The sequence below is a fragment of the Caretta caretta genome, chromosome 8 (assembly GCF_965140235.1).
Source record: "Caretta caretta isolate rCarCar2 chromosome 8, rCarCar1.hap1, whole genome shotgun sequence".
NCBI lineage: Eukaryota > Metazoa > Chordata > Testudines > Cheloniidae > Caretta > Caretta caretta.
Genome location: NC_134213.1, coordinates 22,069,641 through 22,085,381, shown reverse-complemented (window position 1 = coordinate 22,085,381; position 15,741 = coordinate 22,069,641). Strand labels below are relative to the sequence as shown.

Here is a 15,741-nt window from a genome sequence, read left to right as displayed (position 1 = left end):
TGACAATGCATGCATCATGGTGCTAATGGGGCAGGTTCATGCTGTGGAACGCCGATTCTGGGCTCGGGAAACAAGCACAGACTGGTGGGACCGCATAGTGTTGCAGGTCTGGGACGATTCCCAGTGGCTGCGAAACTTTCGCATGCGTAAGGGCACTTTCATGGAACTTTGTGACTTGCTTTCCCCTGTCCTGAAGCGCATGAATACCAAGATGAGAGCAGCCCTCACAGTTGAGAAGCGAGTGGCGATAGCCCTGTGGAAGCTTGCAACGCCAGACAGCTACCGGTCAGTTGGGAATCAATTTGGAGTGGGCAAATCTACTGTGGGGGCTGCTGTGATGCAAGTAGCCCACGCAATCAAAGATCTGCTGATATCAAGGGTAGTGACCCTGGGAAATGTGCAGGTCATAGTGGATGGCTTTGCTGCAATGGGATTCCCTAACTGTGGTGGGGCCATAGACGGAACCCATATCCCTATCTTGGCACCGGAGCACCAAGCCGCCGAGTACATAAACCGCAAGGGGTACTTTTCAATAGTGCTGCAAGCTCTGGTGGATCACAAGGGACGTTTCACCAACATCAACGTGGGATGGCCGGGAAAGGTGCATGATGCTCGCATCTTCAGGAACTCTGGTCTGTTTCAAAAGCTGCAGGAAGGGACTTTATTCCCAGACCAGAAAATAACTGTTGGGGATGTTGAAATGCCTATATGTATCCTTGGGGACCCAGCCTACCCCTTAATGCCATGGCTCATGAAGCCGTACACAGGCAGCCTGGACAGTGGTCAGGAGCTGTTCAACTACAGGCTGAGCAAGTGCAGAATGGTGGTAGAATGTGCATTTGGACGTTTAAAGGCGCGCTGGCGCAGTTTATTGACTCGCTTAGACCTCAGCGAAACCAATATTCCCACTGTTATTACTGCTTGCTGTGTGCTCCACAATATCTGTGAGAGTAAGGGGGAGACGTTTATGGCGGGGTGGGAGGTTGAGGCAAATCGCCTGGCTGCTGGTTACGCGCAGCCAGACACCAGGGCGGTTAGAAGAGCACAGGAGGGCGCGGTACGCATCAGAGAAGCTTTGAAAAACAGTTTCATGACTGGCCAGGCTACGGTGTAAAAGTTCTGTTTGTTTCTCCTTGATGAACCCCCCCGCCCCTTGGTTCACTCTACTTCCCTGTAAGCTAACCACCCTCCCCTCCTCCCTTTAATCATTGCTTGCAGAGCCAATAAAGTCATTGCTGCTTCACAGTCATGCATTCGTTATTCATTCATCACACAAATAGGGGGATGACTACCAAGGTATCCCAGGAGGGGTGGTGGAGGAGGGAAGGAAAATGCCACACAGCACTTTAAGCACAGCACTTTAAAAGTTTACAACTTTAAAATTTATTGAATGACAGCCTTCTTTTTTTTGGGCAATCCTCTGTGGGGGAGTGGCTGGTTGGCCGGAGGCCTCCCCACCGTGTTCTTGGGCGTCTGGGTGAGGAGGCTATGGAACTTGGGGAGGAGGGCGGTTGGTTACAGAGGGGCTGCAGTGGCAGTCTGTGCTCCAGCTGCCTTTGCTGCAGCTCAACCATACACTGGAGCATACTGGTTTGGTCCTGCAGCAGCCTCAGCATTGAATCCTGCCTCCTCTCATCACGCTGCCGCCACATTTGAGCTTCAGCCCTGTCTTCAGCCCGCCACTTACTCTCTTCAGCCCGCCACTTACTCTCTTCAGCCCTCCACCTCTCCTCCCGGTCATTTTGTGCTTTCCTGCACTCTGACATTATTTGCCTCCACGCATTCGTCTGTGCTCTGTCAGTGTGGGAGGACAGCATGAGCTCGGAGAACATTTCATCGCGAGTGCGTTTTTTTTTCTTTCTAAGCTTCACTAGCCTCTGGGAAGGAGAAGATCCTGTGATCATTGAAACACATGCAGCTGGTGGAGAAAAAAAAAGGGACAGCGGTATTTAAAAAGACACATTTTATAAAACAGTGGCTACACTCTTTCAGGGTAAACCTTGAAAGTTAACATTACATACATAGCACATGTGCTTTCGTTACAAGGTCGCATTTTGCCTCCTCCCACCGCGTGAACGGATTTTGGTTGAATGCCAGCAAACATACACTGCAATGCTTTGTTCTACAGTGATTCCCCAGTACGTGTTGCTGGCCTGGAGTGGTAAAGTGTCCTACCATGAAGGACGAAATAAGGCTGCCCTCCCCAGAAACCTTTTGCAAAGGCAGAACCGCAAATGCCAGGGCAAAGTAATCCTTTCACATGCTTGCTTTTAAACCATGTATAGCATTTTAAAAGGTACACTCACCAGAGGTCCCTTCTCCGCCTGCTGAGTCCAGGAGGCAGCCTTGGGTGGGTTCGGGGGGTACTGGCTCCAGGTCTAGGGTGAGAAACAGTTCCTGGCTGTCGGGAAAACCGGTTTCTCCGCTTGCTTGCTGTGAGCTATCTACAACCTCCTCCTCATCATCTTCTTCGTCCCCAAAACCTACTTCTGTATTGCCTCCATCTCCATTGAAGGAGTCAAACAACACGGCTGGGGTAGTGGTGGCTGAACCCCCTAAAATGGCATGCAGCTCATCATAGAAGCGGCATGTTTGGGGCTCTGACCCAGAGCGGCCGTTCGCCTCTCTGGTTTTCTGGTAGGCTTGCCTCAGCTCCTTCAGTTTCACGCGGCACTGCTTCGGGTCCCTGTTATGGCCTCTGTCCTTCATGCCCTGGGAGATTTTCAGAAAGGTTTTGGCATTTCGAAAACTGGAACGGAGTTCTGATAGCACGGATTCCTCTCCCCAAACAGCGATCAGATCCCGTACCTCCCGTTCAGTCCATGCTGGAGCTCTTTTGCGATTCTGGGACTCCATCATGGTCACCTCTGCTGATGAGCTCTGCATGGTCACCTGCAGCTTGCCACGCTGGCCAAACAGGAAATGAGATTCAAAAGTTCGCGGTTCTTTTCCTGTCTACCTGGCCAGTGCATCTGAGTTGAGAGCGCTGTCCAGAGCGGTCAGAATGGAGCACTCTGGGATAGCTCCCGGAGGCCAATACCATCGAATTGTGTCCACAGTACCCCAAATTCGAGCCGGCAACGTCGATTTAAGCGCTAATCCACTTGTCAGGGGTGGAGTAAGGAAATCGATTTTAAGAGCCCTTTAAGTCGAAATAAAGGGCTTCATTGTGTGGACGGGTGCAGGTTTAAATCGATTTAACGCTGCTAAATTCGATCTAAAGTCCTAGTGTAGACCAGGGCTTAGAGACTAACCAATTTATTTGAGCATAAGCTTTCGTGAGCTACAGCTCACTTCACCCATTGTTCCATGTTCTCTGTGAATATAAAATCTCCCCACTGTATTTTCCACTGCATGCATCCGATGAAGTGAGCTGTAGCTCACGAAAGCTTATGCTCAGATAAATTTGTTAGTCTCTAAGGTGCCACAAGTCCTCCTTTTCTTTTTACATCTTGTAATGATTCCCTATGATTTGCATCAGCAATGCCCTGCAGGGTTTGGCTGCCCCTGAGCTCCAGTGCAGGGGTATTCTCCCCTGGCAGCTGGGGATGGGAGAGCAGGAGAGGGAGAGAACAAAATTGAGGCGCTGCCAAATTGGGGTGAGGGGCCATGTCATTTCTACCAGGTGCCAACACAGATGGCATCTAGGGAGGGAGTCTATGTTAGCAAGGGGTGGGGTGGGCCAGGCCAACTCCATTCATTTTCCTCTTTCAGTTCAAGCCCAGCGGGTAGGACTGATGAAGGGGGAGGGAGACTGCAGCCCCCTCCCCCAAGCACTGAGAAGAGGGGCAGTTTAAGTATACCAGGAACCATCCTACTATCAATGGCTGAATCAGATGGCAGGGCCCCGCCTGCTGGGAACCCTGGTGTGAGGGAGGGAACCTCTTCCTCTGGCTCCTGAAGGCGCCTGGCCAGGCTGTGCAGCATGAGTGATACCAGGCCAGGAGCCCAGGGTGTGAAGGGGCAAGGGAGGGAAAAGGGCCAGTCTTTTACTGAACATGTGTTGCAAATACCCCTTCCTCCACTGGCCTGGGATTTCCAGCCACTGCAGGTGAAGGTGGGTGTCTGAGATGGCCTGAAACTCCAGAAGGTTCAATACACAAACAGTCTCACACCCCGCCCCCAATCTTATTAGAATAAAAAAAGAACATAAAGGAAACAAAGAGCGTAAAAATATCTGAGAGACTTCAATTTGCTCTACGGAGTTCCAAAGAGAGTGGCCGTTCCTCCTATTGTACAATAGAGAGAGTTATACAGAGCTTCAATATAGAGATCTTTCTATACATATATATATATATATTTATAGGTATGTATATATTTATAGTGCATTGCGTTTAAAACAGCCGTGCCTGCTTCTTCAGCTCGTTCCTCTTCCACAGGGCCAGGCGGTCGAACTCTGCAATGGTCATGCTGAAGATCTGATAGAACTCGTCCTGTGACAGGTGGCGCTGTGGGGACAGCAGAGAGGGGCGTGAGGCTGGGTGTATGGGCCTGTGACAACACGAGGGAGTGCGGCTGCCATGGCTCATAACTGAGAGGGCCTGTGCAGATGCCATTGTGACTCTGCGTGAGCATACGCAAGCGACTGCCTCTGTATATGTGTGCGTGTCTGTGTGTGCGCGCATGTCATTGTGACTATCCAAGTGTTATTGTGTGCAGCTGTGTGTGTATCTGTGTATGTGCAATTGTAAGTGTGACCAGATGCAATTGTGGCATGAGCACACACAAATGCCTGTGAGTGTGCGACTGTGGCTGTGCAGAGCTGAGTGTGTGCGATTGCGGCTGTGTGTGTGCCTGATGTGTGTGAGCATGTGTCTGAGTGTGATTGTGTGTGAGTATCTGTGACTGTGGCTGGGTGTGAGCATGACCACATGCCAGCGTGTGCATAAGTGACCCCCTTCCTCAGCCTGCGGCTGGGACACAGATTTGCACTGCCAGTTCTGAACCCCGAACACCACGCTGGTGACCTCTGACCCTCACCCAGCACTGGGGCTTTTGTTGGCTTCAGGCAGCCAGCCCCCCACAATGGGTCAGTGACCTTCTAACCTGAGCTTTTCAAAGGAGGGAAGCTTGGGAAAGAGCCGGCAGGGGGAATCCCCTCTGAATTGTCCCAGAACTCGATGGGGTGGGGAGGAGTGATAGCATTGGTGTGATGCTGCGCTCAACAGGTGATGTCCATGCAGACAGCATTAACCCCTGCTCCATCTGCAGGGACCTTAGGTCTGAAACACCTCAGGTCTCCATGCTGGGAGATGACATCTAACAGGCAGGAGGGCAGCTACCCTTGCTCCATTCGGACCTCCTGCCCCAGCCCTAGCTGCACTGGGGGAGGAGGGAGACAGTGTCAGAAGGGAGTGTCCCAGTGATATTCTCCCCAGCAGGGAAGGCTTTGCTTACCTCTAACCGAGTTCTGTCCACATCCTTGGGCAGCTGGTTCCTCCCCCTGGTGGTCACCATGAGCAGCTCATAGGGGTATATCTGCAGAGATAGATGAAGAAACGTGGGTAGGCTCTCTGAGCTGAGGGAACCCACAGCAACAACCCAGCGTCTAGTCCTTGGGTCTGTTCTGTTTGGCTCAGGGGTGGTGATTCTCAGGGGCCCAACTCTCACGGCAGAATGGAGCTCAAGCTGACACTGCAAGGCAGGGGAGCTGCTCTGATGGAGAGGCTGCCCTGAGGGGCGACACTAACCCAGCTCCCTGTCTGCCCATCTCCAGGCTGACGGCGAAGACCGCTTGGCTTGTCACAGAATGGTTCCAAAACTTTTTACTCAGGCAACTCACCAACTGCATTTTGTCTTTTTTTGCAACCCACCATTACGTACGTGCATCCTCTGCCCTGGCACCTCAACCCTAACCCTGGCCAAGTGTAGAGGAATGGCCAGGGAATGAGCCTGCCCCGCATTCCCCCTGCAGCAGTGGCTCCTGTCCCATGAGGCTAGAACCGGCTCCCTGCTCTGGGTGTTGTGACCTGGCATGCAGGGTTGTAGCACTCGGGTTTGGTCCAGTTGGTGGTGCTACAATCCCATGGGCCAGGTTGCAACACCTGGAGCGGGGAACCAGGCCCAGCCCTGCGGGACTGGAGCCAACAATGTGGGGCGACTGCGGAACAGGCTCACAATTCATCTCCCCAACCCATCCAGGGTCTCCCCTCTGAACCAGGCTGGGAGAAATGTATGTTTGCCTAGGCCAGCGCCCAGTGATGCATTAACCTGGTTCTGGACATAGTGACCCAGCTAGAACCTTCTTGGGACTCACTGGTGGGTCAGGACCCACCGTTTGGGAAACACTGGTGTAGGCGATGACCTAACATCGTACCTAGCATCCCCTCTCCCCATCTAATAGGTTCAGCATCCACAGCTGGGTGGGAGCTGCTGCTGCTGAGCCCAGCACGACAGCTATGGTCACCCACCTCATCAGTTCTTCCCCCAGCATGCAACTTTGCTGGGCAAAGCGTTTGGAGACACCCGCAACGTAAACCATGCTCAATTGCAGCCCATTCTGTTGGAGCTGATAATAGCAGGGGGGACAGGGTGGCTGGAATTGAGGGAAAGTGGAGCCAGGGCATGTCTGAGGGAAGGGAAGGTGTCTGGAAAGGCCTCAGTTCAAACATGGGCTCCGGAGACCAGCCCAGGACACAGGAGATGGAGGGACAATCCCCAAGGACCCTGCCCTGGTGGCATTCGGACATTAGATGGCATCACTGACTGGATGGCAGCTGTTCCCCTCTCCAAGGAGAGTTTTACCTTGTATTCTGTAGGGAGAGAAAGAGAAGGAAAGAGACAAGAAACGAGTCAGTCAGCAGCCTCTGAGCCTTCCCTTTGCCATCAGGCGAGAGCCCCGACTCCCCACAGGAGACATGGCCCCAGGTGTGTTCTCCCCTTGTCTGTCTTGCCTCTGGCAGCTGCTCCCAGGGGGCTGGCCTGAGGGTGGGGTTACAGTGTGTAGGCTGCTCTCTCTCACTCCCACAGCTCCTGCCTTCCCCACTGCCACTCTACACCTGGCATCTCACTCATGGTTTCTAACGCAGCTCAGGAGGAACGGAGGCACCAGCAACACTGCGGACAGTTCAGCCCAGCTCCATTGAGAGTGCTGGTGAAGTCAGGGCCTGATCCTACAGGGTGCTCAGGGCCCTTCTGCAGCATTGACTTCATGGGAGTAGAAGGTGCACAGCTGCCTGCAGCATGGTGGGGCCTATGAGAGACGCTACCAAGTGTTTTAGGCCCTAAAGGTACTTGTTGCTTTTCAGAGGTTTTTAAAAGGCTTTTCATAATATGAAATAATAATATGCCAGCGTGTGCATAAGTGACCCCCTTCCTCAGCCTGCGGCTGGGACACAGATTTGCACTGCCAGTTCTGAACCCCGAACACCACGCTGGTGACCTCTGACCCTCACCCAGCACTGGGGCTTTTGTTGGCTTCAGGCAGCCAGCCCCCCACAATGGGTCAGTGACCTTCTAACCTGAGCTTTTCAAAGGAGGGAAGCTTGGGAAAGAGCCGGCAGGGGGAATCCCCTCTGAATTGTCCCAGAACTCGATGGGGTGGGGAGGAGTGATAGCTCCCTGCTCTGGGGCTGCACTCAGCACTGGGCAGAGGAAAGGGGGGGCAGTGGTGGGTCTCCAACAACTAACCTGACCCTGCTGCTAATGGCCCCTAAGGAATAACCAGGGGGCAGTATTGTTCAATGAAGGGGATATGAAATGCCCCTCATATGCTCTATGTGCTGGGGGTGGCTCTCTACCACCAACGAGGGAAACTCGCTGTCATGAGAATTCCCTGGATGATAGGTCAACCACCATTGCAGCCCCTTGATGCAGAGATGAACTGGGCCCAATATTCATAGGAATAGTTTCATTACAGTACTTTTACATTGCAAAGGAAACAGTGCTATGGTTTAACTTTAACCGTTCCCCTGCTGGGTTTGTAACCCCAACACTGCAGGAATTTGCTAGGGAACGAGAACTGGAAAGAAAAACTAACTGGACAGTGACAAAGCAAGAAACTGATTAGCCTATTTTCATTCCCCAAGCTGGCAGAAATGCAAAAAGCAATAGCAGGAACAGTGACAAATCCACGGATTGTTCTTTCAGTTTTACAGTGTCAGGGGCCATCGGTAACACAGCTTTGAAATGCATCGTTAGCAATGTGAGGGTGTCCCTGATCTGCTGCCACAGGGCCAGCTGGGGGTTCTAGGCAAGAGCACAAAACAGTGTCTCTTGTGCAGGACCTGCAGGCTGTCGTGTTCAGAGCTCACAGCTGACTCTGCTGCGCAGGATCTGGAGGAGACTATCTAGCAAGCGCTCACTCCCATAAGAGGGGCCATTCTAGGGCCTCAGCAGGATGGTGGTGTCCCTTTTAAGCACATTGCCACAGGCTCTAGCAGCACATACTGTAGGACTGCTCAGGCTTCCCAAGCACTGTGCCCTGCTTACCTCGCATCCCCCAGTTGACAGCGTTTGTGCTGTCATAGTGGAAGAGTTCAGCGCTGGGGGGCTGCAGGAGAAATGAGCACACAGAGGGGTCAGCACAAGGGGAGTCTAGATAAATACTCAGCCCTTCTATCGCACCTTCCATCTGGGGATCCCAAATCATTTTACAAATGTTCTAATTAATCCATCCTGAAGTAAGTGTCATTCCCCTCATTTTACAGATGGGGAAACGGAGGCACAGTGAGGTGAAATGAATTGCCCAAGATCACATAGTGAGTTAGTGGCAGAGTCAGGAATACCACCCAGCACTCCTGACTCCCAGACTGGGCATACAATCATAGGACCATTTCTAAAGTCCTTGTTGCCCAAAGTTACACAGCAAAGACATCACTCTGGAAAACAAACACCTCCCGACACTCTGAAGCAGAGGTTCTGTTCCCCTGCATCTGAACTCTAGGAATCTGGAAGAGATTTTATTTTCAGGGTAGGGCACTTGCCACTCCTAGATTCCCAGAACTGGGTGAGGCTTTTCTGATCTCTAGTTTCTACTTGGATTCCACACGAAATACACCTGGGAATCTCTGGATGTGTCTTAGCAGAGGTTGAAGCGCCTGGAGGCAGGTGCTATGGCCAGGGTGCCTCTGTTCCAGGAATGCATGTACCTCCAGAAAGAACTCCCCCAATTCTGAGGATCCTGAACCCCAGACTGAGGATTCTGAACCCAGGCACAAAGAGGTTTCAATAGCCATGAGGATACTGCCCTAGAACTGCTCCCCCTCCCCATTTCACAGGAGGAATAGGTACCCCACCTGTGCAGCCACTCGCCCATGAGAAACACTCTGAAACACCGCCACCTAGTGGCAGGTCAGGGGTAGCCAGAGACACTCACCCTGTGCAGCCCGTTCCTTCTGTAGGCAGGGAGGGATGCAGATTTCGAAATGAGGGGATCTGAAAAGAGAAACAACAAACTGCATAATCCCAAGAGCAGGGACTTGTGCCTTAGAAACCCTCAGCTACTGAGCCAAGGCCAAGGCATCTGGTCCCCAAACACAGCTCAGGTTTAACTATGAAGAGGAAGGAGGACGCCTGCAGGGTCTAGCCCAGGTGACGACACTCCCTCATAGCCACAGCATTGGCAGGTGCATCAGAGAAAGGAGAGATGCAGTGCTGCAGCTGGTCCCTTCTGCAGGCGAATGCAGGAGCCCATTGGATACCTTGCCTGGGGGGTGGGTTCCTCTGCACTTTATATTACTGGGTCTACCCTGGCAGGCCCCTGTCCCAGTCACTTCCCTCCCAGCTGAGGGCTGGATACCCCTTGGGGTCCTTGGATTCTGCTCCCAGTGGCTGAGTGGGCTGTTTCCCTGGGGAGTGAGACACCAGGACAGAGACTCAGAGCGCTGAGTCACCTTGGGCCCAAGTGGCAGGCTGGGAGGGGCCTCTCAGGACCTAGAAGACTTTGCTATATGCACTCTGCCTCTCCACCTGAGGTGACAGACACTAATGCAAGAGGCCTCCCATCCCCACTAGGAGCTGGGTACACAGGAATATCACCATGTTCCATGGGGGAAACAGACTCAGGCCGCCTACAATTTTAAGTCGACCTATTATAGGCCAACGTAGGGCAATGCCCACCAACTCTCCTTCTGTTGGTGGTGCACGTCCTCACCAGGAGCACTTCCACTGACTGAAGAGGGGAAGTGTAGTGGGCAGACAGCCAGACTCTCAGCTCTGCACAGCTCCCCGCCAGGAGCCTAGTTGCCCCCTGGGGCTTCTCACCTTCCTACTCCCAGCTGGGAGCAGTGGGGAAGCCGCCCGGGGCTTCTTGCTTCCGGCGGGGAGATCCACATCCAGAGTCCAGTCAGCTGCCATGCTCCCAGTAGGGAGGGAGAAGCTGGGACCCTAGTGGGCAGCAGGGTTCCCAATAGGGACCTGTGTGGAGCTGAGAGCCCGGGGTCTCAGCCCACTACACTTCCACTCTGCAATTGATGAAAGTGCTCCTGGTGAGGATATGCACGACCAGCAGAAGCTTGGAGAGGAGGCCTGGCAGCAGGTCCAGCAAAGCCATGAAATTGACAAGACAGCCAACAGCCCATGTAAGGAACTCAGCATCTGCACAGACCCTGTGTCACCCTAACTACACCGACATAAGCCCTATGCCTCTCGTGGAGGTGGAGTTATGATGTTGATGTAGTAGGGCACTTACATCAGCTGTCTTATGTTGAACTAACTCTGTAGAGTAGAGCAAGTCTGAGAGAGAAGGGACTTACCCAAGATGACAGCAAATCAGCTGCAAAATAGAGACTGGAATCCCGGAGTTCTGACTTCCACTCCCATGCTCTTATGACCAGACCACACTCATTTCTAAAGGAAAAGCCACCCTGGCCTCTCTGCCTGCAGTGGAAAACCCCCTCCCCACCCCACTTTCACAAGGCCTGCAGATGGAGGATCACAGATTGGAAGGGAGGAGGAAGATATACATACCACTGTCAGCTAGGTAATGTGTCCGGGGAGCTGCAATGAGAGACAAAGCAGAAAGTCAGCACATCAGAGGCAGAAAGGCATTTACTGTGATAAAAAGCCCTACCAGGCAAGAGGATCTGGGTTTTCAGAGACCGGCATCCCTCACCTTGCTTCCGTGGCCAAGGACAACCTCACTTCACAGCATTCTCTGCTTCTCCCAGCACTACCCCACCCTCCCTCCCACCGCTTTCATCTCCACAGCATTTACCCTTTCTCTTCACAGCACCTTCCAAGTGAGCATCTCAAAGTGCTTTATGAATATGGGTGAGCTGAGCCTTCCTGCCTGTTGTGGTAACTGGGCCTGCAGACTTACTCTATGAGCTCAGCTATAACAAGTGAGTGGAAGTTTATAAAAGGTCACAATGAGCTGTAACAACAGATCTTGATGGGAACAGGTATGCCAGGGAGACAGAAAGACTGAACAAGTCCACACACAAAGGCCTATTGATCTAATGCAAGGGCTGGGTTAAGCTCATGCGCGATAAACAAGAAAAGTGTGGAACCAGAAATCAGTGAACCAAAATTGGTGTGTCAGAAACTAGGCCTAATTGGTGGACAAAATGAAGGGATGGGCTATTCCACCCGTCACTCCCTTTTGGGGTCCTTAATGAAAGAGACACTGGGGGAAAATTAACTGCTGGAGAGAGCTTCACCATCATGGCTGCCAACCCCACCATATCCTGGACCTTCTTTGTCCTAATTCTGACAGATGTCCTGATCAGACTGGGCCAGAGACAGGGACCTAAATGACACCGCAACTTCCACCAGTTCCAGCCTAATTCCAAATATCACCTGGGATGTGAGATTTTCTCTCTCTTTCCTCCCTGGCATATGTCCTCTTCCTTGCCCATCTAATTTCCTTTCTTTCCTAACTCTCTCCTTTTTAGCTTCTGTCAGGCTTAGCTGGCCAAGACTATGGATTTTGCAACAATGCTGTAAGTCTGTGACCAGAAAGAGGCAGCTAAAAGCAATGCTCTAAACAGCGCAATGCTGGTACGAGTTTTCCAGGTCTCCGATTGGCTGATAAAACCATGTGATGGGCCTGTGTGTCTCCAGCAGAGAGGTTGCAAGTGAAAGTCAGAACCAGAGACAGAAGCTGCATTTTCCATCGTTGCTGTTCTTTTCTCTCCCCTTTTTGTGTTTATCTTGTTTTCTCTTCTCAGGAAATGGGACTGGACTTTAACAACAGCTCCAGCCCATCTCAACTAACTTCTTCTCTTTTACCTAAAAAGGACAGTTATTACCATCTCTCATACCACCTAAGAAACTGTCAAACAAAGTTTTTTTTTTAAAGGGAATGAGGGACGTTGTTAAAATGAAAGCCCAATTTAATATTTGACATTTCAAATGCTTTAACTAGTTTTCCATCTTTTTCTGTATCTTTAATAATGGGTTACTAAGGATTTTTAACAGGGTGTTTGCCATGGTACTAAACAGACTGACTGAAGTCTCTATATACCAAACACCAAACCTTGTTTAACACTGTTTAATGTTGGACAGAGACCGGGTCATGTTAATACCTTTAACTCTCTGTGCCCCTTTATTCCATCTAAATTAATACAAACCCTCCCACGCACATTCCCAGAAGGATTTGCCCTCATTTTACAGATGTGGAAACTGAGGCATAGAGCGAGAAAGGACCACACAGTAAGTTAGTGGCAGAGTGGGGATTAGAACCCAGAGCTCCTGATGCCTAGATTGCTACTCTAACCACTAGACATGCTCCCTCTCTACAAAGGCCTGAGAGCACGGATGCAGTGGGCCCATCCTCCATATCACTATTCGCAGCTCCTGCAGCATCTTGCGAGCTTGGCCACTGGGGCTGAGGGAGGTGGCTCTGCCCATCTGCAGAGGGGAGACTGCATCTGAAGCCTTGACGAGACTGCAGCCTTGGGAAGCTCAGAGCTGCCTTTTAAGGCCACAATTACTCTGGCCATATGGAGAACTGCTAACCTGTCTGTTAACAGTGGCAGCAGGTTCTGCCTCTACTGCTCCCTCCCTCTGAGAGCTGATGCGATTATGGGACCTCAGCCAGAGCAGCAGGGCTTGTGCATGGGCAGGAACCTCCCCCTACTCCATGCCTTATATCCCCTGGCGGACCCGCCTCCAAGCAGCACTGAAATATCCCTGTTTTCAGAGACTGGCACTACTGAGACCCCATAGCGGGCAGGAGCATCACCACCAGAGCAGCCAGCGAACTCCTCCATAGGAACTCAGTCCAACTAAGAGGCCAAATGGAGGATGAGCTGGCAAGTTGGCTACGGTGTCATCTAGTGACCAGACTGTGCAATTGCAGGTGTGTTATTTCTTTGTAGGCCTGAATTTCCCAGTCCACAGAAAATGAAGGTGGGACTGACTGCGTGGCAGCCCTACGAACGGGCACCCCTAACTCACAATGACAAGGGGCTCCCAGAGAAACTCAGCTAAGCCCAATGATCTCGGGAGCTGTATTTGTCTTTGTGTTTGTCATTTCTTTGCCTCATGGATATAGCTATGGGACCAAACTAACACAAGCTCTGGTCTCCTCAAGGCTTCTCCACCATCTAGGCGCTCAAATACCCTAACAGACGGATCTGATGTTATTCTGGCTCCCTGAGGCATTCAAAAAACCAAACACAAGCACCAAATACCTGAAGCATAGACCCAAACACTTGGCCTTGTACACATGCCTAGGGGAGTGTGTGTAAAGGACAGATGGTTCCCTGATGCAGCCAGCAGGGGAAAGAATTGTCCAAGACTAATTTCTTGGGGCAAACTATGTCCCTTACAAACATCCAACCTCTCCAGCCGTGTTGAAAGGCTCTGGTTCAGGTGTCCTTTCTTCCCCACCATGCTAACACCTCATGCCAGGTCGTGCCCTTGTAATGGAAGTAGAAGTGGGAACACAGTATGCGGTGGGAAGAAGAGATAGCAAAGCCAATGGCTGATTTTTGTGATGTGGCCACATAGTCTGAGACCCACCAACTCATTTCTACCCCCCCTCCTCCGGCCACAGAACAGCCCCCTGCTGGGAGAGATTGCTGGCCAGCCCCATGGATCCTTTCACGCTCACATGGCTGGATCCGATCCAGCCTGTGTACATCTGGGCATTGGGGGTGAAAGACTGTTTATCTCATTCACAACCCCAAACGTCAGCCAGCTCCCAACCAATTAGAAACCACAAGCTCTTCATCTTGTGTGATCTGAGAAGCCTGCCCGCTGCTGCTATGGTGCTCTTCGCATTCCTTACAGCCGTTCAGTGAGCTCTCGTAGCCGGCTGTGTGCAGGGCCTCTCTGCTACCGGCTGAGCTGCGGGGCGGCGTCCAGGGGTCAGCGTAAGAATTGGATCGAGCCTTCATCTCTTCCTTCAGGATCAACCTGCCGATGCCGCTCTGGATCTAGGCACCGCGAGGGGAGACGGAAAGGAAAACGCTTCAGACATGGACGGGAAGTTCTCTGCCAACCAACAGCGGCAGCACAGCTGCTGACATTACCACGGCAGCATCACCCCATCACGGTGTCAGCACACAATGCCACTAATGCTGGAGTTTGCTGGTCCTGCACTCAGAGCAGGTAAGGCCAGCCCTCCCTATGGTTCTCACATCCAACCCAGCACCCAGCCAGCAAAGAGGGCTTGGTGCCCCTTGGTGAACACATTGGCTCCTTCCCCTCCCCAAGCAACACCTGCCCCATATGGCAGCTCCACCCTCCCCCTGGTCACATTTCATAGGAGAGGGTTCTTAGCCAAAGTCATTAGGTCTGTGGGTGTCTGTGCAAGGAAGGAGAAAGTCCATGAAGGGAAGGAAGGCACCAAGGAACAAGTGGGCCTGGGCGACCTAGTGCACCGGCTTCCCCTGGAAAGGCCTGAGCCTGGAATGGAGGGGCCCACAGCATGTAGACGGCACAAGACCCACTCCTGGGGCAGAAGCATCTGGAAAAAGCAGATGTCACAGATTTACCCCAGCTGTGATCTCCGAACAAGGAGATTGGGCCAAGGCAGTCTTTCCTGGCTCTCTGCCACGATCCCTGCCAGGGCGTGTGGCCTCCAACCTCGCCACCAGCTCTCCTCTTGTCTCCTCTGTTGCATTTCTCTCTCAGGGGAGGAGTTGAGAGGAGATACCAGTGGGTCAGGGATGAGACAGCCACTTACCTTGTGCATCCCCTGGTCAAACCCGTCCTCTTCTCCCCCTGATGAGAATCTGCGGGCTCGCGGTGCTGCAAGGAGACAGGGGGCAGGCCCAGTCAAATGCACAACATGGACAAATACAAACAGCAGGCAGACACCGAGGCGGGATTGCTAGCGCTGGGACCCAAGGTGAATGTGCATGGCAAATAATCCAAAGGCTGAGGGGACTGCAGGTCCTAAATGAGTCATCATCTTCCATTGGTGCCTACCCTTGATTTAACTTACATGCCCTCAGCACTGGGCCTTGCCTGGGGAATAAGGGCTCAAAGTCAACTCCCTCCCAGAAAATGACACATGCAGAGGTTGTTATTGGGCTTCCTGTGGCCTTGGCCGCACCCAGGGCAGGTCTGGGCTCCCTGCATTACCTTTGGGTGAACCTTGGAAAAGCCAATACTCGGACTCCGAGTGGTAGTATGGGTCCGGGGAATAGGCTGGGCTGTATTTGGAGGACTGTGCAATGTCTTCGCTGGTTTTGCTTTTGGTGGCTGCAGGTGGATTGTCTGCAAAAGCAACAGATCGTGAGATTTAGGAAGGAAACCCAAGTTCTGGAGGAGATGCTGTCAGCATCACCATGGCTGTCCCACACAGACAACCAAGTGCCTCCCAACTCCAGTAAGTGGAGCCCCCTC

General features: G+C 52.2%; 1 protein-coding gene across 9 annotated transcripts in view; it reads right to left on the bottom strand.

The window, feature by feature from the left end:
* Positions 1-4,168: 4,168 nt before the first annotated feature.
* The window catches only part of ABLIM3 (actin binding LIM protein family member 3), a 109,487-nt gene continuing 97,914 nt past the window's right edge, over positions 4,169-15,741 (bottom strand). For 3 of the 9 annotated variants that reach the window (XM_048861095.2, XM_075131345.1, XM_048861096.2), the window contains 7 exons: positions 15,478-15,612; positions 15,077-15,141; positions 14,177-14,324; positions 10,909-10,938; positions 9,317-9,375; positions 8,431-8,491; positions 5,548-6,752 (listed from right to left, as the gene is read on the bottom strand). In XM_048861095.2, coding sequence (XP_048717052.1) covers positions 6,604-6,752; positions 8,431-8,491; positions 9,317-9,375; positions 10,909-10,938; positions 14,177-14,324; positions 15,077-15,141; positions 15,478-15,612 — 647 coding nt within the window. In that variant the 3' untranslated portion in view covers positions 5,548-6,603. Of the gene's footprint in view, positions 4,449-5,397; positions 5,479-5,547; positions 6,753-8,430; positions 8,492-9,316; positions 9,376-10,908; positions 10,939-14,176; positions 14,325-15,076; positions 15,142-15,477; positions 15,613-15,741 lie in introns of those variants that run through there. The other 6 variants (XM_048861099.2, XM_048861097.2, XM_075131346.1 and 3 more) reach the window with 5 other exon arrangements.